This window comes from Castanea sativa, chromosome 6, assembly GCF_040712315.1.
Source record: "Castanea sativa cultivar Marrone di Chiusa Pesio chromosome 6, ASM4071231v1".
In the NCBI taxonomy this organism is placed as follows: domain Eukaryota; kingdom Viridiplantae; phylum Streptophyta; class Magnoliopsida; order Fagales; family Fagaceae; genus Castanea; species Castanea sativa.
Genome location: NC_134018.1, coordinates 21,578,608 through 21,603,586, shown reverse-complemented (window position 1 = coordinate 21,603,586; position 24,979 = coordinate 21,578,608). Strand labels below are relative to the sequence as shown.

Below are 24,979 nucleotides of genomic sequence, written 5' to 3'. Positions count from 1 at the left end.
GGGCCTTTATGCAAAAGTTGAAAATTATAATGTAATTATTATTTTTCTTCAAAAGTTGGGATAATCTTCTTTTACGAAGACACACTTTGATACAAGTGGCATATTTGTCAATATGTAATTAGATTATATCACTTACACACAAATTTATTGTTGAAACTTTTCCACAAAAAAAAAAAAAAAAGATTTACGGTTGGAATATAGTGAAAAATACTTGTTGGATTGAGCAGGATTGAAGAGAGAGAAAGACTTTGGCAAAAAATGACCTCTTGTACTACGTCGGTCTCTAGACCATACCATCATCTTCCATAATCCATACCACTGCTCCTCATATTCTCCCCATACTCTTGAAAGATATTCTTGAAGCAAAGTAGTTGGCTCAATCTGGTTTCGTGTCATTTGGAGCAATTTGGTTGATTCAATCCTTATATGTTTCATGCCTTTAATGGCCTATTTGGATGTTTAAAAAAGGAGGGGAGTAGAGTAGAAGGAAGGGGAGTAATTCAATTACCTTGTTTGAGAGTTTTTTAAGGAAGGAGAGGGAGGGGTTTGGAGGGGTTTGAAGGGGTTTCAACTACCTCCAACCCCCTCATTTTTAATTCCCCCAAATTGGAGAGATTTGGAGGGAGAGTAGAGCACATAAAATTATTGATAAAGTAAATTACCTAATTTACCCTTATTATATTTATAAAATTACAATGTTAAAAATAAGGGGAAGAGCTAATTACTCCCTTCCCCCTTACTAATTATAAAAACATCCAAATAAGGTGGAAGGTAATCATTCTCCTCTACTCTCCTCTCCACTACTCCCTTCCCCTCTACTCCCCTCTACTCTCCTCCCTCTCTAAACTTCCAAACAGGCCATAAGGGAAGTGAAGCCTCTAGAACGAGGAAGTACACTTGTCCAATCCAAATCCAAAACCCTTGTACACGATCAAAGTGCCAAATCCAAATCCATTGTCCAACACCCAAGTTTTAATGACACAGAAAGGCTACTTTAATTCCTTCCCCCGTGTGTATAAACAAAGCACTGAGCATCTTAGCAGAGGATATACACATACACTCCTGTATCAAGCTTACCATAGTTATCAGACTCAAACACATGCTGATTATGATTTTACCACATCTAATCAAAATTTTACCTGTCTCAATAAAATTGATCAGCAAGTATATGATTCCGATAACATTTATTATAAAATTCCATTAAAAGAAATCAAAATTAGAAAATATATCCAGTCCAACTAAATGTATGTAGCTTCTTCCCTCTAACTAAGCTACCAACAGCATCATGATTTTGAGTTCATTCCTTCAATCCTGCTCATACTCTGAAGCAGAAAACTGGCTCATAACTCTTTAGCAAAACATAAATATCATTTGTTGTTTGTAGAATACTCTCATCAAGTATGAATATCATCTGCTGTAAGTGTGTGTGGAACAGAAATTTCTATGCTTTGTAGCAAAACATATATCTCTACTGTTGTGCAGGAGCAGCAGCTCTGCATCAAAGAAATAGAAAACAGATTTACTACCTTACTTCCTGCATATGTCAACATAATCTTCAATTATCCAAAGAGAGGGATGAACCCTAATTTCTCTGGTCTCACATATATTATATATCCTAAATTTTCAGTTTTGTTTCTTTTGTTTTGATAATCAAACCCAATAACATAAATGCACAGTTTTTTTTTTTTTTCTTTTTGGTTTTGAGACAAATTGCAAAAAAAGACAAAAATACCAAAGCATTGCTCAAGTCAAGAAAACCACAAAGGACACAATTTTGGTACAATTCTCTATGTGTAGTTTCTTATCTCTCCCAATTAAATATAAGTACATAGTTGTATTGATCGATTAAGTAGAAATAGTATTATCTTTTCCACAGAAAATTAAATTTTATACAATTATATATTTAAATTTAATTGAGAAATCTAATGTAGTATAGCTAAGAAACTCTAATTAATTTTTACCTCAAAAATAAAACTTACTCGATACTACGCAAAGGTAATCAATCCAGCACAGCAAGTTTCTGATACTCCTCACCAGAGATGGCCATTTCCATTATAAACTCAGCGTACAAGATTTCCCCATCATTATTCAAGAAAAACTTCATCATATTCTTTGAAAACCCGCTCACCATTGTCACCCCCTTCTGCGTGGAAACCACCGGCGTGGCCTGAGAGTCCCTTAGATTCCAAAACACAATTTCTGGCACCACAGACCCATATCCTTTCTCCCTAAACTTCCTTTGTATCACTTCATAGTCGGTCTCCCAATCATTCATCGAAGCTCTATCAAACTCCATGTCACTAAACGCAAACACCCTCTTAATCATCTGGTCCTCCTTCAAGTTCCCATCCACAGCCACTTGCAATATATGATCAAACACCTTCTGAAAATCGGTGTTCATAAAGTTTACCTCCTCCGAAAACCTCATCTTCGATTTAAGATCATCGCCTTTAATTATATGAAGCTGAGGTTTCTCACTAAACGTAATAACCTTGCCTTTCCACGGCTCTTCACTCAGTTCCGAAACCAATAACCCCAATGCAACAGACACGTTGAAAGGGGTGCCCCACATGCTCCCAGAGACATCACAAACGGCGAGGCAGTTCCTCAACTTGCCTTCCTTTGACAAATCCTCCACCATCCTCTTCCACTGAAGGTCTGCAACTTCAGCCTCAGCTTCTGTTCCCTTTATCGCAGACTGAATGATCTCATGGGGAAGCAATGCTCCCGCAGAGATTGTTGATTCCCTACATTTAACGTCTTCTAAATACTTCTTAAATCGCTCTTCATCATGCTTAAAGAACCTTTTCATGTAAAGCCTCATGGCCACCGAAGCAACTCTATTGTATGGAAGCTCATTCCAACGTTTGTCACTCATGTACAACTCAGGCAACTCCAACACCTTCCTAAGTGGTACCAAAACTTCCTTCCTTAACCTGTCACGCACCCTATATGCATAATGTGCCTCTTCAACACCTTGGTATTCCGAGTACGACTCCACGGGGAAAACCCTCCGCGCAATACTCTCGCAAAGCAAGAGAGACCTGTCAAACGAGCAATCAATTGAAGGGCACCACTTGGCTGCAAGACTGATCTTGCTCAACTGCCCTGAGTTTAGGAACTCCATGTCTGCCTTTAAATACTTGGCAAACAAGTCTGATACGCTGTTGTGCAATGAACGAAAATCCATGTCAAGATTATATCTCTCAAGGGCTTTGTTAGCCATAGCCAAGCGCTTCCTTTCCCTCAGCCCCTGCGCAATTTCCTTGGTGTCAAAAGTTGTCTTCATATAGTATTTTTTGTTACGAACATGCTCGTCCTTTTGCTTCTTACGAATATCAGGGCCTTGTAGAAGACGGTAAAGAATCTCTGGCAAGTCTTTGAAGTAGCCGAAACTAGCAAAAGACTCCAGGTTGTGCACTAGGGTTTTAGGGTGGTTCATGTGGAGAAAAAGCGCAGCTGTGTAGAAACCTTCTTTGTCAGACTTGCCGGTGCCACGTACTCCTCGGAGATTACAGATGAGCTTAAGGGTGGTGAGGGGATTGTGTGTCCAGGCCAGTTCAAGTCTCTGTTTCAAGGTCTCAGGCGGCGTATCGGGCACGACATGGAAGAAAAAATCGAGGCAAGGATTGCCAGAGGAGAGGAAGGTGGGTGAGAGGTTCTCAGTGTAGCCCTTTGGGGGTGTTTGGTGATAGGCTTTGTTGTAATCGGCAACCATGAGGTCCATGAATGGGTCACCAGTCTTAGGTTCTGGTTGGGGGGTTGGGGTTTGGTTATAGAGCTCTGGGGGACGAAGAAGACCCATTTGATCATCACTGTGAACATCCGGGTTTGATGAAGTTTTTAGGGTTTTAGCAGGGTTTAAGATTGCTGCACTTGGGGTTTGATTGCAGAGCTCTGTGGGACCAAGAAGACCCATTTGATCATCATTGTGAACAACATCAGGGTTTGATGAGGTGAGAACATTTGGGTTTGATAAAGTTGTTAAGGTTTTGGAAGGGTTTAAGAGCTGTAGGGTTTTAATTCTAATTCCATTGGAGTGAAAAACTTCATGAATAATTGGGTTTCTCTGGTTTCTTATGGGGTATATGATGCAACGCAACATGGCTTTCTTTCTTTCTTTCTTTCTCTTTGATTTCTTTCAATTTGCAGTGGCTAATTTCTATAGGGGCTAGCTCCTGCCCTGAATCAGAAATGTTGTGAATTTGGAGGCTTTTCTCAATTTTGTGTTTTCAAGGAAACTAGTTTTAAAAATGACTTGAGCTCCACGTTTTAGCGCTTCAATTTTACCTTTTTTAAATATAAAAAAATTCTTATCATTTATCTGCATATTCATATTATTATTATTTGGGTAAATTCCACTAACATACCCTGAAATTTGGGTTGATGTGGACAAAATTTAAAATTTTTCAAAACTAGTCAATTTGGTCCCAAAGCCAATTTAGTCTCTAAATAGTTAGTTATTTTTTCTCAACTGTTTTAAGGACTAAACTGACTTTAAAGAACCAAATTGATTAGTTTTGAAAAGTTTTGGATTTGAAGTGTGAATAGAATATACCCTTATTTTTTAAAATAGTTACCATATTCTTCATTTTACTGATAAGATTTGAGTGCTCATTTATCTAATAAGATTTGTTAGTTAAAATACTCCTACCAAACAGACGCTTATCGAGATTTATGAAAATCAGCTTTTCAGATTAGATTTCACTCTAATTTGTGTGTACATGTTTAGGCTTTCTTTTCTCACAATACTAAATATATATAAGGACTATTTTAAGAGTCGTCAAAGGTAGCGCGAGTGTGAAGTAAAATTTTGTTCATGCAAATTGTGACCGGAGACAGAATTTGCCTTAATTCATCTTTCTCTTAAAGAAGCTGCTGTGTTTGTACACCGTTGGGTTTTGTAACCAAATGCTTCTTAATCTTCATTGTTGATAAAGTGAAGAACTTTGTAGCCAACATCTTCTTTAAGTTTGTGAGTTAGTCACGTACTAGAAGCCGTGCAGCATTGGTTAGTCACGTACTAGAAGCCGTGCAGCATTGGTTAGTCACGTACTAGGATCCATGCAAAAGAGTGATGTTCATATATTGAAGAGTTCAGAGGTTTTGAAGCAGTAGAAGGTTTCTGGTGTAAGTTCATCTACGGGGATTGTAGAGTTTAGGGACAAAGATTTTGTACTAGATTTGAAACTTCTCTTTACTATAGTGAATTGCTTTTCGAGAAGGTTTCCCCTCATCTTTTTTCTGTGAAACTAGTTTGTTTCATTGGTTTTTCTAGGTCATTATATATTGTCTTATTTATTTTTCCGTTGTGCATGATATTGACATAATATTGATATTTGTTTGTTTTAATAAGGTTTATTCATAATAAATCTAATTAACAACTTGGGTTTAAAACTTGTTAATTATATCAACTGGGGTCTAAATTTCCTAACAAGTGGTATCAAAGCGGATACACTCTGATTGGATTAATTTTCTGACTATGATCCTTCATGAGGTTTATCAGTAAATGAAGGTTTCTCTCTCTTCTATTTTTACCTTCACATGAGAAGTCTGTTAGTTTTCTTAACAAAAGTACTAATTTGGCACATTTGTAAAGATCATGGAGTAAATTGGCCAAAACAAAAGTTTAGGAGGTGTAATGGTCATTACTTTAAAGTTCAAGGGGTGTATGAGCATTTTTATATATGAGATAGGTTTAAGTTATATCTGATATAACTTTATAAGAGTTACGCATTTTTAACTATTGATTTTCATTAGATTTAATGGTTAAAAAAAGACTAGCATCATGTCGTTAAGTCATTAAATTTTCTTTTAAAAATATACAAAAAGTCATTAAATTCTTTCACCTCCAATGTTGTCTTCTCTCTCTCTCTGTTTGGTAGGAGGATTTTTGTTTTTTTTTTCAAAACAATATGAAAATAATTTTCAAAATATTGAAATTGAAGCTAGTATTCAAATTATAATTTTACATTATACATGTTTGGCTCCCACTTTTAACTTTTTAAGAATAATTTTCAAAATACTAAAAAAAAAATAGAGTTTGAGAGACTATTTCGAGTTTGAGAGACTATTTCTATTTTTGAGTTTGTTTTTTTTTTTTTTAAATTACCATATATATATATATATATATATATATATATGTATGTATGTATGTATATATGTATGTATGTATATTTTTTGATAATAATAAGGGAATAGAGCTCATGTACCTTTTGTTTTTTAATAATGAAAAAGTAACAAAACCTCTTCCCTTGGATCGGGTTCTCTTTCAAGCCAACCAAGTTCTTCAGGGTTTCCATTGCGTTCAACCTGCTACTTCTCAAGCTACTAGATCCTCTCTCGTTCAGGTTGCTACTAGGTCTCCACCCTCGACTTCCTCCCTCAAAATTGATTTTGATGGAGCTTTATTTAAGGAGTCGGAGGAGGCAGGTTTAAGGGCTATTATCCGTGATAGTGCTGGGTTGGACATTGCATTTTTGGCAGAGAAAATTGCTCTCCCTATTTCTGTTGCTAAGGCTGAGGCGTTTGCAGCTAGGAGGGCCATTGTTTTGCTAGAGAATTGGATCTATCATCCATTATTTTAGAGGGAGACTCTGAGGTGATCATTGCTACTCTAAAGAAGATTAGTCTTTTGTGTCCTTTGGGCATATCATTTCAGACAACAAAATTCTTACAAAGGCTGTTCAAAGTATTAGTTTTTTACATGTTCATAGGCAAAGGAACTAAACAGCTCATAACTTTGCTAGACATACAAAACATGCTAGTAGTTTGGTAGTGTGGAGAGAGAATGTTCCAACACAACTTAATAATGTACTTGCAGCTGATTTTTATTAATGAAAACTTAGTTTTTCTTCTCAAAAAAAAAAAAATTCAATGATGAGATTTTTTTTTTTTTTTGGTGATAAAGATAAGCACCTTGATTAAGAGATACAAGAGGTTGGAAAAATGTTTTCAATTTATTTACAACTACCATTAAAAATATTTTATGTATCTTGAAATCATCCTCTCAAACATTGTATGAACAAGGAAAATATGATACAATTTTCTAAAAACGATATTTAAAGAAATTCAACAAAACAACAGATTCAAGTGTAAAACCCACCATTTTATGGTTTACAAAAAAAAAAACCATATTTAAATTCTCTTATGAAACAGACCTTCAGTTTTCGTTTTTCAAATAAATAGAAAAGTCTCACAAAATATATTTATGTATGATTACTAATTAATAAAAAAAATAAAAATAAAAAATGGTATAAAATAATTTACCTAATTTAATTAGAATTATTTAGAAAAGATAAAATCAAATTTAATTAAAATTAGGTTAATGTCATGGTAAGGTATATATATGATATATTTTGTTAAATTTTGAAATATATTTACACAAAATAAAATTCATTGAACATTTTAGATATAAATATAAGTATAATTCATATAACAGATGGGAAGTTAATATATATTTTTATTTTTTTATATATATTAGATCTCATATCATAGCTTAAAATTTTTAACAAATTTTTTTTTTCTTCCGTCAATCACATAACCCTTGGAATGTTGCCACATGATATACTTCATTGTCATTTGTTTCATTATATACAATATGAAGAAAAAAAATTCAGTAAATTACTCTAATTATATTTATAAAAATTTTGTGTGGTGTTTTAATTTTTCCTTCAATTATTAATTGAAAAGTATTGCATTTGTTCCTTTTTAGCTGCATGTGGGTTGTGAAATTTCTTTTTATTTTTTTAAGAGTTAACTCGCATTAACTATTGGTATTTTTTTTTTCTTTTGAGCTCAGATATAAATCCTAATCTAATGAACCTAAAATTTAAAAATAACAATTTCATATGCAGATTGGGAGCATTAAATTTATAAAATTGAGGTCAAATTCAAAGTTCTACTAGCAAGGAAGAATTCCCTCATATAATGAAATTAATATAAAAAAATTCTTCTTGCTTTTTCTTTTTTGTGAATAAATTAATTTGGATCAAGTTATAGAAGATTACATGAACTTAAGTAATTGACCAATCCTCATCAATTATTAAAAAATGATAGTAAAGGAATGAAAGGTTCTAATGTAGAGAACAATCATAACTAATAACACCCCCAAAAAAAAAAAAAAAAGCAACAGAAGCTCTTCAAAAGAGAATGATGAAGTTGCCTGCTATTGTCTGTCTAAATTTATTAAAGCACAATTGAACAGCTCAAACAATACCCTTTTTCACTCTGCCAAAGCCACTCAAACTTTTTCTAAAACTTTGATTGCCAAAGTCCAAGAACAAGAAATAAATAAATAAATCGCAAAAATATACATTTGGTCTCTAGATTTTGGTTCAGCGTCTATTTTAGCTCTTGAGTTTAAAAATTTCTTTTTCAAATTCAAAAATTTTAAAATACACTCATTTAGTCCTTTGTGAACAAATAGTAACAAAATACCAAAGAGAAATGAAATGAGAAAAGAAAGAAGGCCAAAATACCTCAATATTCAATATTTTATTCATCACTACATCTATTCTTTCTAGTATATTGAGTAATATATATAAGGGCCCTTTCTAGTACTGGCAGAAAGTTAATTCTAAAAGTTGGCAATTGGATTTGTTCCAAAGCATTTACGCAGCCTTCACTTGCAATATTAACTTTTCAAGCATGAAAAGGTACTTCCATAATCTTCTTTTTTTGGAAAATATATAAAGCTATATTAAAAATAATTCTTTCAAGTTGAGGGAACAAAAAAAAGTAAGGGAAACCAAAAATTGTCTAAAAATAGTAAAAAATGACATGTCAATTATAAAAGTAATAGAGAGTACGACTTTAAATAGAATAAAATGACAAATAAGAATACAAGTAGTTGACCTTTATTAATTTGTGAAGAATCCATTGCCAAATCCCAAAATATTCTGGACTTAGGCTTTATTTTTGTTGTAGTTGTTGTTGTTGTTGTTTATATTAAAAATAATTCTTTAAAAAAAATTAAATAAATAAAAACTCTGCTTTACATAGTACCTAGATTTTTCAAGGTCTGTCACCCTAGCCAGCAATTACAAGCCTTTGACATTATCATCAAGGGTGTGCTTTTTCCTGGGTTAAAGTTACTACCCTAGTGATGAACTGATGATACCTGGCACACGCTCTACTTCTTGTATAGGCGATTTTATGTAAAACAAAAGTTTCAATTTGGCAAGTCTTATTCCTTTAACAAATAAATTTTGTTAAGGTATAAAAAAGAAAGATGAAAATTCAAGACTACAAGGATAGCTTCAAAGGCTTCATCCAATCATTTTTAGGCTTTTAAACCCTTCCCTAAACTTTTATGAACTATACGATATTTGAATCCTTGATCAAGACAAAAGAAATTGAATCTCTGAAGAAGAGTATATTAAAAAAAAAAAAAAATCATTTTTTGGTTCTAACCTTTGAGGAAGGAAGGTGCAAAGGGAAGCCAAGAAATGCGTCAATTCCTCAAAGGGATCCTTGATTTGTCAACCTCTCAATCTGATGATTGATATATTATTTATCCCATTGAGTATTACTCTTCTCACTTCCAAAAGGAGCATGCCTTACAGAGTTACAGTGGATAGTATAAGGAAGTTAGCAGGAAGAATATGTAAAGAAGATGACCAGCATTCAAAAATATTTCAACTACATTCAGTCATTTAGACAAGTTTTGACTAGTACAATATGGGAGAATATGGCAAAAATATTACTGCATCGAAGAGGAAGACAATGGCAAAATGTTCAAACAAACAGGAGATGTATCACCATCCAAGTTCATCAACAATTCACCTGCACAAAGATACTTTAATAGGTAGCCCAGCATAAATTTTTTACAGGTTAAACAGGATTTCACACTGCATCACATTACAAAACTCACCTTCTAAACCAAATTATGGTTCCTGTTTCCTTAAAAGGAAATTTTGCACCTTCAATATCAGACAAGAAAACAGATTCAAACTCTCCTAAATGTTTCCCAACCCTACAACATACAGACAAGTTTTAAAAAGTAAGACATAATTACAAGTTTATTTTTCCATATTGCTATGTAGTATTAAAGTACCAGTATCAGGTTGTTAAACTTAAACTTACCATTCCATAATTGATGGATGAAGAGTTCAGTTATCTAACATTACAGTCAATTCATCATTAAATAAAATCAAAGGTAAGGACGACTGTTTGCAAGAGTCCAGAGATGTTTTTAAGAGTTCCAAAGCCTCTTTCTCAGTTTGACTTCTGTGCGTAATGATGTTCAGGAATGGTGAATGCACAATCTAGAATATATTCGTAAGATACAGAACATGACAAAACCTAAGAAATTAATGCTGATTGCATCTCAAAGAAATCATTCACAAACAAGAAAATTTAAATATCATCAGCTCAGTGAAATATTTTAGCAATGAAAACAACATACATTTGAATGCAAACACTCTCTACATTATAATAATCATAACAAAATTCATAGAACACTGAGCAACAAACTAATCCATTAACACCAGGCGCCATCACCCATGGAAGATCTCTAATTGAATTACTACTAGGTCCAACCTGAGATGCAGATGCACGGCAAACTCTATTTGCATCTCCAAAGCAGGAAATTATATGTAGAGTTCCAATTAGGCCCATCTTCTTGTACCTCGGATCTAGATTGCTTACCTACTCAGTTGGAGGGGCAGAACAAATCAAATTGCTTCACAAGTAACAGTAACAGTATAAAGACAATGAATACAACCAAAACAAAGATTCCAAAACTCATCAAAGTTTATCAAAAAATTAATGTATACATTATATACCAAAAAGACTTTTACAGTACCTGCTTCCTTACTATCATCAATAGTTTATTTGCAATGGAAGATCCATATGAATCTGCACTTGATCAAGCTGACAGTGCCAAATGGCTAAAAGCCTCATTAACCTGCACAAACAGGAAAGCCAGTGAAACAATGTCATGTAGAACCACTTATATAAGAATGCCCACAATACTATAAAATACCTTGTACAGATTTTCAACACTATATCCATCCAAGTAATCCAAAATACCTGAGTTTCGGAACAAAGAACACATCAAGAAATCTTGGAAACAAATGACTTCAGAAAATGCACATGAATCTAGAACAAACAAGGCACCAGTTATATGAGAAGAAAGAGGAATCAAATCTTGTGCATATTTGGAGGAGGCCAGCAGAGTCATAGTTCCAAAGCAGACTGAACTTCAAAAGTAACGCCTGATCCAAAATGAGTAACTCATGCGCCTAGAACCTGCAAAGAAACCACCACAAAGATTTCCCAACATACATGTTTTTCATCATTTAACAAACTAGATTATTTTGAAACTGCTTACTTCCTGTCTTGAGTAAATATCTATGAACTCTTCAAACAGACAAGTATACATGTGAATTCCAAACTCCCTTGCTTTTTGTTCTTTGCAAGCCTACAGTTACTCAGACAACGAAACAAAACAGTGGGAAATAATTCTAATGAAAATCAATGAGACAGATAGCATAACAAAACCTGTAAGATCAAAGTTAAATGATTCCAAATAATTGTTATAGATACCTTCACCAAATCCTTGTTTCCACAAATGTACTGATCAAGCATAACTTTCTGAATGCAATCTTCAATAATTTTTTTCTTGAACATCTTTACAATGCTCTTCTGCAGGGACTCGCCATTACTATAAATGAGCATAAGCAGCCATACGTCAATGACTTTGTGATCCTGAGGTTTCTCAAGGAAGTTCAGTTGACTCAGAATCTCCTGACAGAGTAACTGTGGATAGCATAGCAACAAATAGAAAAATCTTATAAAATGTGTAAAAGATTCTCCAGATTACAACAGAGCAAAGGCCATACATTCCTATTGATCATAGGGCATCAAGAATTGAAGCCTCTGTGTTGTCTATAAGTGACAACACCTTTCCTTTGATTTTACTGTGTTGTGATGCATGAGAAATATTCGATACACCAACAAATTATAACCGCTCACAAATCTGCGAGATTATTCTCCAAACATTTGCTGGTGTCGCTGATAGCAGCAGATACGGCATGTGCTCCACATCAATTGTTCTGACACATCATTATGCAATGTTGATGACCTTGGGGGGAAAGAAACAACTATTTAGATAGAGCTATTGAAAACAATATGGTAGTTTCACCCATATTTGAGTATTTGACTGCTGATTATAAGGATAGTGCAAATCACACTGAGTCCCAGTCGATCTTTATGGCATATTATCATGAAATGAAATAATCAACTAAATGAAAAGCAGTCACATCCAACTCAACTGTGTGAATTTTCTTGTTTTTCCAATACCAAAGAACAAAAGTTTAAGACTCCATATTTCATTGGCAACCAAACAATCCCTGATGCACTCTTTGGTGGCTGTAAATTTAAAGCAAACAAGAGAAATTAATTTTGTGAATCTTGTACTTACTATTTTTGGGACGCGAAAAAACAGAAACCTTCAGTTCATTAAGCTCAATTCAACTATGTGGCAAGTTGTCTTGGGAACCTAAACAACATTGAATGTAGGATTCAAAATAGTTGAAAATTTGTTTCCCAACTTTTTTCTCGGCAAAAAAGAGAATGAAAAGAAAATCTGTTCTTGCAACTGTTCATCCAAATTTAGGTTCAACCAGAGTCTTATAGTTTTGATCTCTAACAATCTCTGGCAATGATACAATGATCTCTTTCTTTAAATTTGGAGGGCAAGTAGAAGGGACTTGCATCAATTTGTTAGCGTAGGCATCGGAATCAACAACGAAATCAAGCCACCGAAACTGATTAACAAGAAGCCTAGTAATACCATCTACAAGTGTGCCAGAATTTTCTGCATTTAAATTGAAATATTCCGGAAGCTTCTCAAGAATAAGGGTGGCATCTAAAGATTCCAGCAAAAATCAGAATCTTTGCATGGCGAGCCTGCATGAATGGACTCCCAACCAGACTGAATCTTAGCAAAAGAGGGGTGAACATTAACCCCAAGTGCCCTATCTGTGACCAAGAAACAGAATCCATCTCCCATATTTTCCTTCAATGTGAACTAGCTAAACAAATCTGGAACAAATGGGAAGGATGTCCTATAAACTTGACAGCGAGTCATCATAATTTCACTGATCTTGCCCTGCAAATACTGAATAATGGAGCTGCTCATGATCTTGAAATTTTCTTTGTTACATCTTGGGCTTTATGGTATAATCGGAACCAAAAGGCTTTTAAGGATGCTTGCTACTCCCCTGACCAGGTCTGGTTTTTTGCTAAAGCAACCAGATCAGAAGCTGCTGCATTATGTAATCAGTCCCAGATTTCTGAAGCTCCACCCACGGGAATGTACAAAGTTAATGTGGATGGAGCTGCATCAGGAGATGGTCGATCCTCTAGGGTAGGAGTGGTGATAAGGAACAGCAAGGGAGAGCCTATAGCAGCACTCTGTAAGCTCCTTCCAAGGCAATTTACAAGTCTGGAAACAGAAATCATTGCTCGTGAAAATGGAATTCTCCTAGCCAAGGAAATGGAGCCCACTCAGGTTATCTTTGAATCAAATGCTCTCACAGTAGTCCAAGACATCCACGCAAAGGAAACCAATGCCAGCTTAGGCCATTTATATCAACGCATTTGTACACTCCTTGAGTCCTTTAGAAGCTGAAAGATTTGTCACTTGAAAAGGAAATACAACAAAGTAGCTCATACCCTTGCTCAGTATGCCAAATGTAATGGAACTAATCAAGTTTGGAAAGGGTGTGGCCCCCCCGATGGTTCAGCACCTTATTTAACTTGACTGCTCCTAGAGCTATGTAAATCCTAACTTGCTTTGTTGTACTCCAATTTCAGTTTCAATGAAGATTATTTCTCATAAAAAAAAAAAAAAAAAAAAAACTTAAATTGTTAAAAAAAATGGTGAGTTTAATAATTTTCACATAATTCAACCCCTTCTCACATGTGGGCCCAAACTCTCCAATTCATAAGTGGAGGTAACAATGGCTAGTCCTAAACCTAATCAATACACAAGTACTTGTGTATTGATTTTCTGTATAAATTAAGCTCGCATATATTTCATGGAATAACACTCGTATATATTAAGCTCGCAATTCAAAAGTCTCTCTACAACTAAAGAATGAGCGTGATGGAAAAATCTCTCTATAGCTGAAGAATGAGCGTGTTCTTGGGCCATCGTAAAAACATTGATATGGTCGACAATGAAACGAATAACGAAACTTTACAGCAGCTTTTTCGTACACGTTGAATTTGCATCACATACACAAGTGCTCTCTGAACCGTGCAATAAGGTCACCCATAACACGGCTCTCCCACTTGAGTTTCATATATAAATCTGGACATGTTACTAAGTGGAAACAACCAAAAAAAAAAACTAAAACTGGGCAACAAAAAAATCAGGAAAATAGAGATAGTATCAAAAACAAAGAAAAAAGAGAAGAAGATGAATTACCGTTGACAGAAGAGGTGAAGAAGAGATACAAACAAAACAAGGAAGACATAAAGGCGTAGACACTAGACTGTGTGGGGAATGGATGGGGGTAGGTAAGGTTCTTGAGAATTTGTCATTGTGCAAAAAAGAGTTTTCACTCTTGTTTTTTCTCCAATTTGAAGAGATTAATTTTTGGTAGGGTAGGAGAGAATATGTCTGGGCCATAACAACAAAATTTCATCTTTTCTCTTCTTACCAAACAACACACAAACTCATTTTCTCTCCTTTGTTTTCTATCCTCCCTATTCCACTTCTAACCAAACACACCCTTAAAATTTGGGATAAAGTATCATTCTTCCAAACCTCAATGAGAGATGTAATTTACCCTTCTTCATTTTTACCGATATGATTTGTTGGGCATAAATCAATCACACGAATAATATTTCAAAACCCCTAAAGAATATATATATATATATATATATATATATATATATATATATATATATATATATATATATATATATAAATACATTACATAAACTACTCTTATGGTATTCTTTGAAAAATATAAAACTACAATGTGTTTTACATTGTGATATTATCCTTCCTTTGTGATTTACTTTATGAGATATTTCTGCTAATTTAATAGAATCTGTTGATATTATAATTGCCAACAACACCTGTTATGAAAGAATTCAAGAAAAAAAAAAACTGTTCAATCTTAAAGCTCGCGACTTGTAAACACACAAAACTCAAATGAGAATTCAAAGAAAAGAGTATATGGAGGGAAGTAAATGCCTGACAAGAAAACCACAAGGAAAAAGAAGGTAACTATCAAAAAATAAATAACAAGATAGTTCTATTCCATGTATCAAGGTAACTATCAAATGGGCATTGGCTCAATGGAAAGTGTGCATGGGAAAATTTTCATGCCCTTGGCTCAATGCCCACTAGTATTGTCATGGCCTATGATTCAATGGATAAGACGCTACTGGAATACTAAGTTGACACTACTGGAATACTAAGTAGGCATGACAATACTAGTGGGCATTGAGCCAAGGGCATGAAATTTTTCCTTTGCACTTTCCATTGTGAGATTCAAATTTAAGACCTCAGAGCCCCAAACCAATTAGAAGTACACCCAATACCACTTGACAGTTGACCCCCACCCACTATGGTGAGGAGTTGACCATTTTACAAACAAATCATCAGTTTCTTGATGTTGGATAAAATAGAACAAGGCATTAGATTTTTCCAAAGAAATGCCGTCCAATAAACAAGTTTGTCAAATAATAGTTCCAAAATGCTGGGATCACCTATGAATGCCCAACCTAACCAATTCAACTGATAAAGAAATGGGTCCCAAGTCCGGACACCAGATACTCGTAAGCTGTTAAGTGCAAGTGTAGATGTCTGACCCTCACAAACTCATTAGTTGTCAAGTAAAAACGTACAAGCCTGCTTCTAACAAAAAATGATGAGGTTCAAATCCCAATCCCATGTCCAAAACCCAATTTTTAAAGCAAACAGACATGCAAATCCCAATCCCTTATCCCATGAGTGTATGACAAGCAAAAACACTAAAAACTTGGGTAAAGGCATATGCACTCTTGTATCAAGATTACCCCCGTTATAAAACCCAAATAGACCATCCAAATAATACTGTACTTATTATGATTTCACTGCATCTAATCCATAATTCATCATCTAATCAAATTTTCACCTGTCTCAACAAAATTGATCAGCAAGTTTATGGATTCAGATAACATTTATGAAATTCAAAAAAAAAAAATTCAAAATTTGCAAGTATATCCAGTCCAAACTAAATATATGTAGCTTTTCCCTCTGACTGAGCTACCAACAACATTATGATTTTGAGTCCATCCTTTTAGGGGATGTAACGAACAGAAATAACTTAATTTTAAGTACTACAAACCTAGCCACTCACACCCTGAAGCAGGAAAACTGGTTCATAACTCTTTCTATTTAGTTCTAACTCACTTTTTAGAGAAGATAGGTGTATCCAAGCACTAGTAACAGCAGAACCAACACAGCAGCAGGAGCAGCCCATAACCAGTAGTTAGTCGACTTTTTCCGTTTCAGAAGAACTTTTGGAACTGAATCTGAGCCTTTTGATCTATTCCTGTTTCTGATACCCTTCACCTTATTGACCTTCTCCATTTGAACCTCCTTTGCTGGAACTGAAGCTTCAACATTTTCATCAATCTTCTCTGGTTCTGCATCCTCTGACCCTGCTTCTGCTGGTTCTTCAGGATCGGAACCTGGTGCAGATGCAGAAGCCTTCTTCTTTGCTTTCTTTTCACGCTCCTGAGATAGATTAAATGGAAAAAATGTCACTTTTAAGCTCTACACTAAACAGAAAATAGCAAACAGTAATGATGAAATTATAGAAATTAATAATTTCCTTTAGCTTCTTTTCAGCTTCCTTTTGAACTCTTATAGCTGCTTTGGCTGCAGCTTTCTCCTGCTTCTTCCTCTTCCTTTCCATGGCCTCTTTAGCTTTTGCAATTTCCTCTTCTCTTTTCATCTCCTTCAGCTTTGCTTCATCAACTTCATTGTCCTTGGCAGGAGAGTCCTTTTGTGGCTTTTCTAACCCAAAGATCTCCTTGTCTTCTACTTCAATATGCTCCAAGGTGGATTTCAAATCTTCTGCTTTAGTTTTAGCTTCCTTCTGAGCCTTTTGGGCAGGCAAAGTGCCCTGTACAGGAGGTTTTGAATCTTCCTTTACTTGTTTCACACTGGGTTTTGCCACTTTCTCTGTTTCTGATAATGTAGGTTCTTCCACTACTACCAATGGCTTCTCATCTGGGTTCCTCATCCGTCCATCCCTACTCAATTGTCGACTATCTAATGATGGCAAAATTCTTTTCTCATAGTCATCCCTAAGAGCCTTGTCACTGCTCCAGAGGGACATAAAGTTTTCAACCTAAACAAGAATATATCAAAGTAAGAGATCAAAGTGCAAGGAAAAATTGACTTCAGGTGATGTTCTTGACATAGGAAAAACACTAATTGAACAAACCTCTGAATGCGAAAGTTCCCCCAGAGCCGTAATATCTTTGATAGCAGCAAGCTCTCGTGCTTTGTTCAAGACCGTACGGCTTTTGTAAAAGTAGGCATTCTGAAAACAAGATAACATTACCATTGAAGCTAAATACTGACCAAATTACATACCTAACTTGATATAAACATAATCAAGCAAGCTTGAAAGCTAATGACTATAATCCTGCATTCTTATAAGACAGCAATTAATAGTAAGGACAAAAGGGGGCTTAGCTTAACAGTGTTTGAGCCATTGAATTTTTCTTATGCAACTTTGAAATACTTCTACAGAAATAATGTTATAGAACAAGCCACCAAAGAAAAAGCCTCCACTTGTTGCTTCATTCACCCAAAAATAACCTCCAGCAAAATATATGAAGATAGTCACAGGGAAAAGGTAAACTAAAACCTCTTCTTTTAGGTGAATAACACCAAGTACCCTTGAAGTTTTACGAAATGACACCCCCATTCCCAAAAAAAAATTCATGAAATGACACTTTCCCCCTTGAGGTTATACAAATACAACAGCTAAGTTCTCACAAACAAATCTTCCACTTTTTTATATAGGTAAAAATAATTTTATAGAGACAAGACTACCTTGTGAAAATAGACACGAAGTAGCTTAAAATATTACAAAGGGAAAAATATCCACCTATGGATCGAGTCTGTGAAGAAATAAATAGGGTTACTATCTGTGAGACCCGATACAAAAGACCATTCATAAAGAGGACTAATAAAGTATGCTTGCATTAAGTTGACATGGACTCCAGATCTTTAAAAGTACACCAATTTCTCTCCCTCAATATTCTCCATATAGCCCACATCAAACATAAAGGAGGAAGATTCCTATTAATTTATATATATCTTTTTTTTAAAAGTAATAAACTTGATTGAAAAAAGATGTAAGAAAATACAAAGGAAATAAAGCACACAGGCAGTGTGCAAAGAAAAAACTAAGTAATAATGAAAGTACAAAAATCATCATGTCAGGTAAAGAAATGAAAGTAAAAACACCCGAAACATTTTCCCAATCACACAAAGTCTGAAAGATAGAAGCTTCAACTCATGAATCGATCTTCCAATCCCTTCAAAGGTACGTGAATTCCTTTCCCTCCATATGACCCACATAAGAAAATGAAGGATATTTTTCCAAATCACCTTAGGTGAGGAGTGTCATTTCTCCCATAGTTTTAGTACGTATCTTTTTTTTCAAGGAATATGCCATTAGTGTAATCACATTTTGAGAGAGCATGGACTTAACTGTTGCATTTATGCAAACCTCAATACCTCATGGGAGGAAGGGGGGAGTGTCATTTCTTGAAATGTTTGGGGGTGTCATTTTGATAACCCTCTAAGGAGGGTAGTGTAATTTACCCTTTTTTTTGGCCAGCCATAAACTAAATCCTTTTCTTTTGTGTGAATAGGGTAAGGGGAATCGGTGAGGTATGACCCCAGTGCCCACTGCCCAGGCAACACAAGAGGTACTGGAACCACTAAGGCATCCCTCAAACCCTATAAATTAAAACCACTTTGCTATGTAAAACATAATCCCGTTGAGATACCACAGGGAGCTGTCATATTACTGTTAAAAACTTTCAATCAAAAAGAGAAGGCAGTGAGAATTGAATACCTAACATATGAACCAACAGAATCAAGCCCCTAATAAAATCAAAGAGTAGTTCCTGACTGGGATTCTGACAAACTTGTTGAAAAAAATGGTAAAAAATCGCAAACTAACTAGCTGTATTTTGAACTGATAGCCATGGAAAAGACATAATTATTCATCCCAAAGAAAAACGTAGAAGGAAAAGTAACCAGCACTCATGTGGACATCCATTTCCTTCCCCAGAGTCCATAGCTCTGCACTGGAATTATAAGATTTAGTAACGTCTCCACCACTGAAATTTTCCAATTATTTTTTCACAGCCCTCTGAACCTTCCATGGTCGCAACTTCCTTGCAGCTTCTTTTCAACAATTACCATCAAAGAATATTGTAATCCCACCCCCCACCCCCCCCCCCCTCTCTTAATTTAATAGTAAATTTCCTTGCAAAATTAGGCAGGGTCAGGTTAGAGGAGGGAATAAGCTTCAATAGGTAATGTGTTAGTAAACAATCCCCCCAATTAATCTACAGAGCCCAAAAGGTTGTGTTTCTTGGCTACGCAAAGTGAAAGCAGCAACTGAGTCTTTGATAAAAATCGTATTCTCACCCCACCTCCACCGCCAAAAATAATTATAAATAAGCAGAAGGAATAGTAGCAGGTTATCTATAATGGAGGACCACCAAATCAATGAAACCTTTTCAAACAGGGAACATCGAGGTGATGTCAAGGAATATAGATGATGGGAAATCGTTCTGTTTACTTGTACAATAAGGGTTTAATATTGTTACAAACACCCCTAAAAACCGAAAGGACAATACTTCATGTGATGCAACTATCATTGTAAAGTGCTTCCACAGCACCTCCAACTCATATGTTCTACAAAGTACGAAGACTTCTCACTAATGACAACATTTCAAACTAAATCAACTGCAGAACATCGATCATAACTATCAAGCATCACATAATTTATCACAGCCCGCCACATACACACATATAAGAAAAGTATCTATAAATGTTGCAACAAAGTAAAACTTACCCCCTCATCACGCTGTCTTCTGAGTTGCTGAATACTTTCATATGCTTTGTCTCTCTTCTGGGTGACAGCTTTCAGCTCTTCTGATAAAGAATTAATCTCATCGTCTATTGCCCTTAGTGCATCATCAAGTTGTTTAATTTTGGCCTGAATGACTTGTTTCTCCTTCCTTACTCCATCCAAATCACCACCTATGAGCTACAATGACATAATTTTGCAAATGAAGTTTAAATTAAATAATCAAGAAAATCCATGCATAGCAATGGAAAAATGAAAAGCTCCAAAACATACAATTGAAATAATATATATTACAAAGTAAAAAATAAAAAATAAAAAAACCCGTGAACTGCTATGGAAATGTCAGTGGCATGACAAGCTCCAAAACATATAGTACAAAATTGAAATTCATTGAACTTATCAAAAAAACAACTAGAACTGCATTACCTTAACCTGGTCTTGAATAGCTTCTCTCTGACCCAGTGAATCCTGAATCTTTGTTCTCATAGCAGCATTAGCAATTACTTTTTCCCTTGTCCCTTCAAGCTGTTTGATTTCTTTAAGGATCTTCTTTTCCTCAGACAATGGAATGCTCTCATGTTGTATGCAGTACTGCAAACTATGGATCTGTATCCCCAAATACACAATCAGGGAGTAAGAGTAACTAAAAGCATAAAGGATAACTAGAGTCCAAAACAAGCTGATGAATTCAACATCATATAAAGCATGTGGAGAAAGAAATATACTAGATTGTTAAGCTCTTCCTCAGATGAACATAAACCACTACCCCGACCGGCACTGTTTGCATTGCGCAGCTTGCCAAGAGCATGTTGCAGAGGCTCCATCTCCTTTCTTTTCTCATCCAATATCGATTTGAACTGCCTGTTGTCATCTTTCAGAGCTCTAACCTGAGAAATCAACTCTGCTCGATCCGACTGCAGAAAAGACGAAATAAAACAGTGAGATCAAATGTCTGGAGGACTTTTCTTTAACCGCATTTGGTGAAACTTAAAATCCCTATGCAGTATGTCAAGTAAAATAATTTTACTTAATATGACACATTATTATGCAAGGATAATTGTTTTGATTAAATTGAACCGGAAAAGATAATTTCATTTGCACAAAAGCAGTAAGTGGTCCAACCACCTATAACTAAAGCTACTTCTTTTGAATTTCAATTATCTCTTTTGTTAAAAGACACAGGAGCAACTTCTTACGATTTAAATGCTCCCTGTTTGCCGAAAGCAAATTTGTCACAGAATTACTTTAAAAAGGTCATAACTCAGCCAAGCAAATCAATACTTGAAATGGAAACTTAAAAGAATAATATTTCCTCAAATCACTCTCAAATATCTCTCCTGCTTATTCTAGGAATGTTCAACTCCCAACGCTCTGAGTCACCATTAAATTCTCGAACCATAAATGTGCTCATCTTTCTTTTGTTTCTTAACTAAAACAGAAATTAACTAAAGAACAACATTCAATAAGGGTACTAAACTGAAATGGAGACTTCTTTAAAAGTGTTTTAGTCTAATTTGGTCCAAAGCTAAGAGGATAAAGCTAAGTTTCTCCTGGTTATTTTTTTCTCAAACTTCAAGCTTATCATGGATTATGATGGAAATATTTGAGGTAGTATGGGCTTCCAGGCTTATATCAATATGTCATGACTTATAATAGCGAAAAATACCAACTTATATATAAAAAGTAGACGAAGGTTCAAGTTAAAGCTGATGTAACTCTTTGTTAATGTTACACCACCACTTAGTAACTTTTTTTTATCTAAAGTAAAATAATTGCTTAGTAACTTTTTTGGATTAAAAATTATATTTATCTTAACACATGCCAAATTTCATAGCAATTGGACATTTTATGCTATTCATCCATAAACTTACATTTCTATCTACCTTTAAAATACAAAAAAACAAAAACAAAACAAAACATGAAATTTAAACAATTTATATTTTATAAGTAAAATATTTATTAATCATTTTGATATTTTGCAAACATGGAGGGTATAAGAAGACGATCCAACATTGTATTTGTCAAAAGTAAAAAGCTATTAGGTGGTTTTTTTTTTTTATAAGTAATGCGGTTTAACATTGTTAACATTGATAATTAAGTAACTTTTATAGAATGTAATCTTTCTTTGATCACATCCATTTTTATAGCCACAACCTGTGGGTAAATAGCTAAGATCTACTACCATGCCTACCCATTCAATGCATATTTCAAAGTTGATATACTATAATAGCAATCGCCACTATAAAAATCCACTTGTGAGGACCCACTAATGATAGAGCTTAATAACTCTTTCCTATCAGTTTTTTCCTTAAAATCTAATTGACCCTCCACTACTCCTAACATATTAATAAAATCCATTCAGATACAAATGTATTTTCTTTGTGGAAAGGAAACCTTTAACAGGTTTTTAAGTGGTCTTCCAGACTATTTCAACTTTTGATTATGTATGTGATCATGTAATTCCAATTCTTTCACATACATGACAGTTTTGGATAATAAAAAATTACATCTATATGAATTAGATTATAGGAATGAAATATTTTCTCTTGTAGCAGGGATGTATCTTTTGTAGAGCTAAACTATGGGACTCTTCACTAATGTAAAAGCTGGCATTTGATTTTGTAAAGGACTAAGTAGAGCATTTGATTTTGTTAAGGGTTAAGTAGAGCATTTGAACAAAGATATTCCAACCAGAGACTATTTCAACTTGTGATTATGTATGTGATCATGTAATTCCTATTCTTTCACACACATGAAATTTTTTTTTTTTTGGGGGGGGGGGGGGGGGGGGGGGAGGACAGAGATCTATATGAATTAATTAACAAGTTTGGAGAAAGAATTAAATATTTTCTTCTTTGTAGCGGGGATGTGTCTTTTTTTAGGGCCTCATCTAGGGGCTCTACCCTAACCTACAATAAGAAGAGCAATTTGAACAAAGCTATTCTAACCAGAATTAGTGCCTCAAGAAATGAAATCTAATACTAACAGAATATATCTATTGCTCAAATTTACTAATAAGACTGGAATATCAAAGCATCTTTATGGAGAACTTTAGTGTACCCTTTTTGCCTTTAGTGCTTCAGTGATCTGAAATCGGGCTTGATTTTTCCTCTGAATCTCTATATCAGCCTGATCAATTTTGGCTTTTATTTTCGGGTCATCGAATGGACGGTACCTAACAAAATAAAAGGAATGGATCTGCTTAGGTGCAGGCCACTCATCAACTGCATCCTTAGGGAAGTTGGCATCTGAGACATCATTTCCTTCTACTTTAACTGGTTCATCTCCGTGTGAACCAAATTTTATGGGCTCCTCAAGCCCTGGCCCTTGATCCAATATTCCATTTTCCTTCCCATGCAAAACAGTAGCGACTGTGTCTTCTTCAGCTACAATCTCCACTGGTGCTTGGATCATCTCAAACCCCACAACCTCAACAGCCATGGTTCACCACCGAAAAAAAACAGCCTCAAAACACCAAAAATCCTGATATAAAAAGCAAAAACACACCTTGTGAACAAAGATAGGAAAACCCATTCTCTAAAATAAATCAGAGCAATCCAAATTTACATATTTTGCAGGTTTTTTGTTGAATTGGTCAAAAGGGTCAACCATCATATGCCTAAACTAAATCCCATTTGAGGCAATCATAATAATCCAACAACATAGATCTACAATTTTCAAATTTTCAACAGAGATCTTTGAATCAAAAACAGATCCAAAGCCAGCACTTTTATACAGTGCATGTGCAACCAAAATCTTCAATAACTATCCAAACAGAAGAACACCAAAAGTGAAACATAATACACACATGCATTTGCTAGATTCCCAATCAATCAATTACCAAATTATTCATTAATGACATAATTAAGTAACAACAAAATCTAAAAGCACCCATCTCAATTTCAGACATTGACAACAAAAAAAAAGAAATCAAAACAAGTGGGGTTTTTTGATCAAGTCCTTGCACTAAACGAAGCACGCATGCAGACCCACAAATGAAATTAAGCAAAATCAACAACAAAAATGATCTAAATGCAATCGAATTATCAAGATCAATACGGATCCACCCAAAAATAAAAGAAACCCAAATTGAAAACGGTATTACCAGTCTAGACAAAACAAAATAAAAAAGATGAAAAATTTACCCGGAACAGAAAGAAGAGAGAGATTTGTGCAGAAGAACAAGACCCTTTTTTCTTCAGACAAAGGGCCCCCAGACAGACAGACCCAGTTCCGAGTTTTGGCAAAAACAACAATGGGTTTTAGATCTCGGTCCCTTTTCTTGTCTAAACTCTCTCTCTCTCACTCTCTTATTCCTGTTTCAAAGAGAGAGAAAATAAGAGAGACTTTTTGTTTGTGTATTTATTATTTAGTATTTACTACTTGTGTTTGTATTGTGAGATAGAGAGATAGAAAGAGAGATTTCAGGTAGAGGCGTAGAGCAGATAATTTCGCTACCTACAATTTCTACCCGCAGTAAAAAAGGTTGGACTACCGCTTTTTTTGTCCCTCTTTTACAAACATTTACTAACATTTATAAGGTTAGTGAGTGTGATTTTCCTGTAATTACTATTTTTTTTCTTTTAGCTGTTTTAATCTTTGACTTTTTTTTTTTTTTTTTTTTTGAGAAACTAATCTTTGACTTTAAAAGGTAGTTTCTTAATTTTTCTGTTTTTGGAATACTAGTTATGATGTCTTTTAAGGGAAATTATTCTTGTGTTTTTTGGGTTTTGTTGCCTTTTGGAATTTGGACAGCAAAATTAGAACTTACAACTACTCCATGGAATTTTCTCAAAAAAAAAAAAAAAAACTCTATGGAAAAAGGCATAATAGTCTAGATA

The 24,979-nt window shown here is 34.7% G+C and overlaps 3 protein-coding genes and 1 long non-coding RNA gene across 4 annotated transcripts; 1 reads left to right on the top strand and 3 right to left on the bottom strand.

Annotated features, from left to right (window-relative positions):
• Window positions 1-1,999: 1,999 nt before the first annotated feature.
• LOC142638610 (uncharacterized) lies at window positions 2,000-3,835 on the bottom strand. Its single transcript, XM_075812655.1, has one exon. It carries the CDS (start codon window positions 3,803-3,805, stop codon window positions 2,000-2,002), a length of 1,806 nt encoding a protein of 601 aa, XP_075668770.1. The 5' UTR covers window positions 3,806-3,835.
• Window positions 3,836-9,546: 5,711 nt separating this feature from the next.
• LOC142638074 (uncharacterized) lies at window positions 9,547-12,066 on the bottom strand. Its single transcript, XR_012844970.1, has 7 exons — window positions 11,551-12,066; window positions 11,122-11,425; window positions 10,988-11,034; window positions 10,808-10,909; window positions 10,543-10,650; window positions 9,875-9,976; window positions 9,547-9,786 (listed from the first exon to the last, which is right to left on the bottom strand). It is a non-coding gene; the product is annotated as an uncharacterized LOC142638074 (long non-coding RNA).
• Window positions 12,067-12,919: 853 nt separating this feature from the next.
• On the top strand, window positions 12,920-13,639 carry LOC142639644 (uncharacterized). The gene has a single exon (XM_075813793.1). The coding sequence runs from the start codon at window positions 12,920-12,922 to the stop codon at window positions 13,637-13,639; it is 720 nt and encodes a 239-aa protein (XP_075669908.1).
• A 2,517-nt stretch (window positions 13,640-16,156) lies between these two features.
• Window positions 16,157-24,523, bottom strand: LOC142638008 (proton pump-interactor 1). Its single transcript, XM_075811997.1, has 8 exons — window positions 24,284-24,523; window positions 23,199-23,621; window positions 20,864-21,052; window positions 20,565-20,744; window positions 20,124-20,318; window positions 17,463-17,561; window positions 16,847-17,366; window positions 16,157-16,749 (listed from the first exon to the last, which is right to left on the bottom strand). Exons 2-8 carry the CDS (start codon window positions 23,577-23,579, stop codon window positions 16,424-16,426), a joined length of 1,890 nt encoding a protein of 629 aa, XP_075668112.1. The 5' UTR covers window positions 23,580-23,621; window positions 24,284-24,523; the 3' UTR covers window positions 16,157-16,423.
• Between the last annotated feature and the right edge of the window lie 456 nt (window positions 24,524-24,979).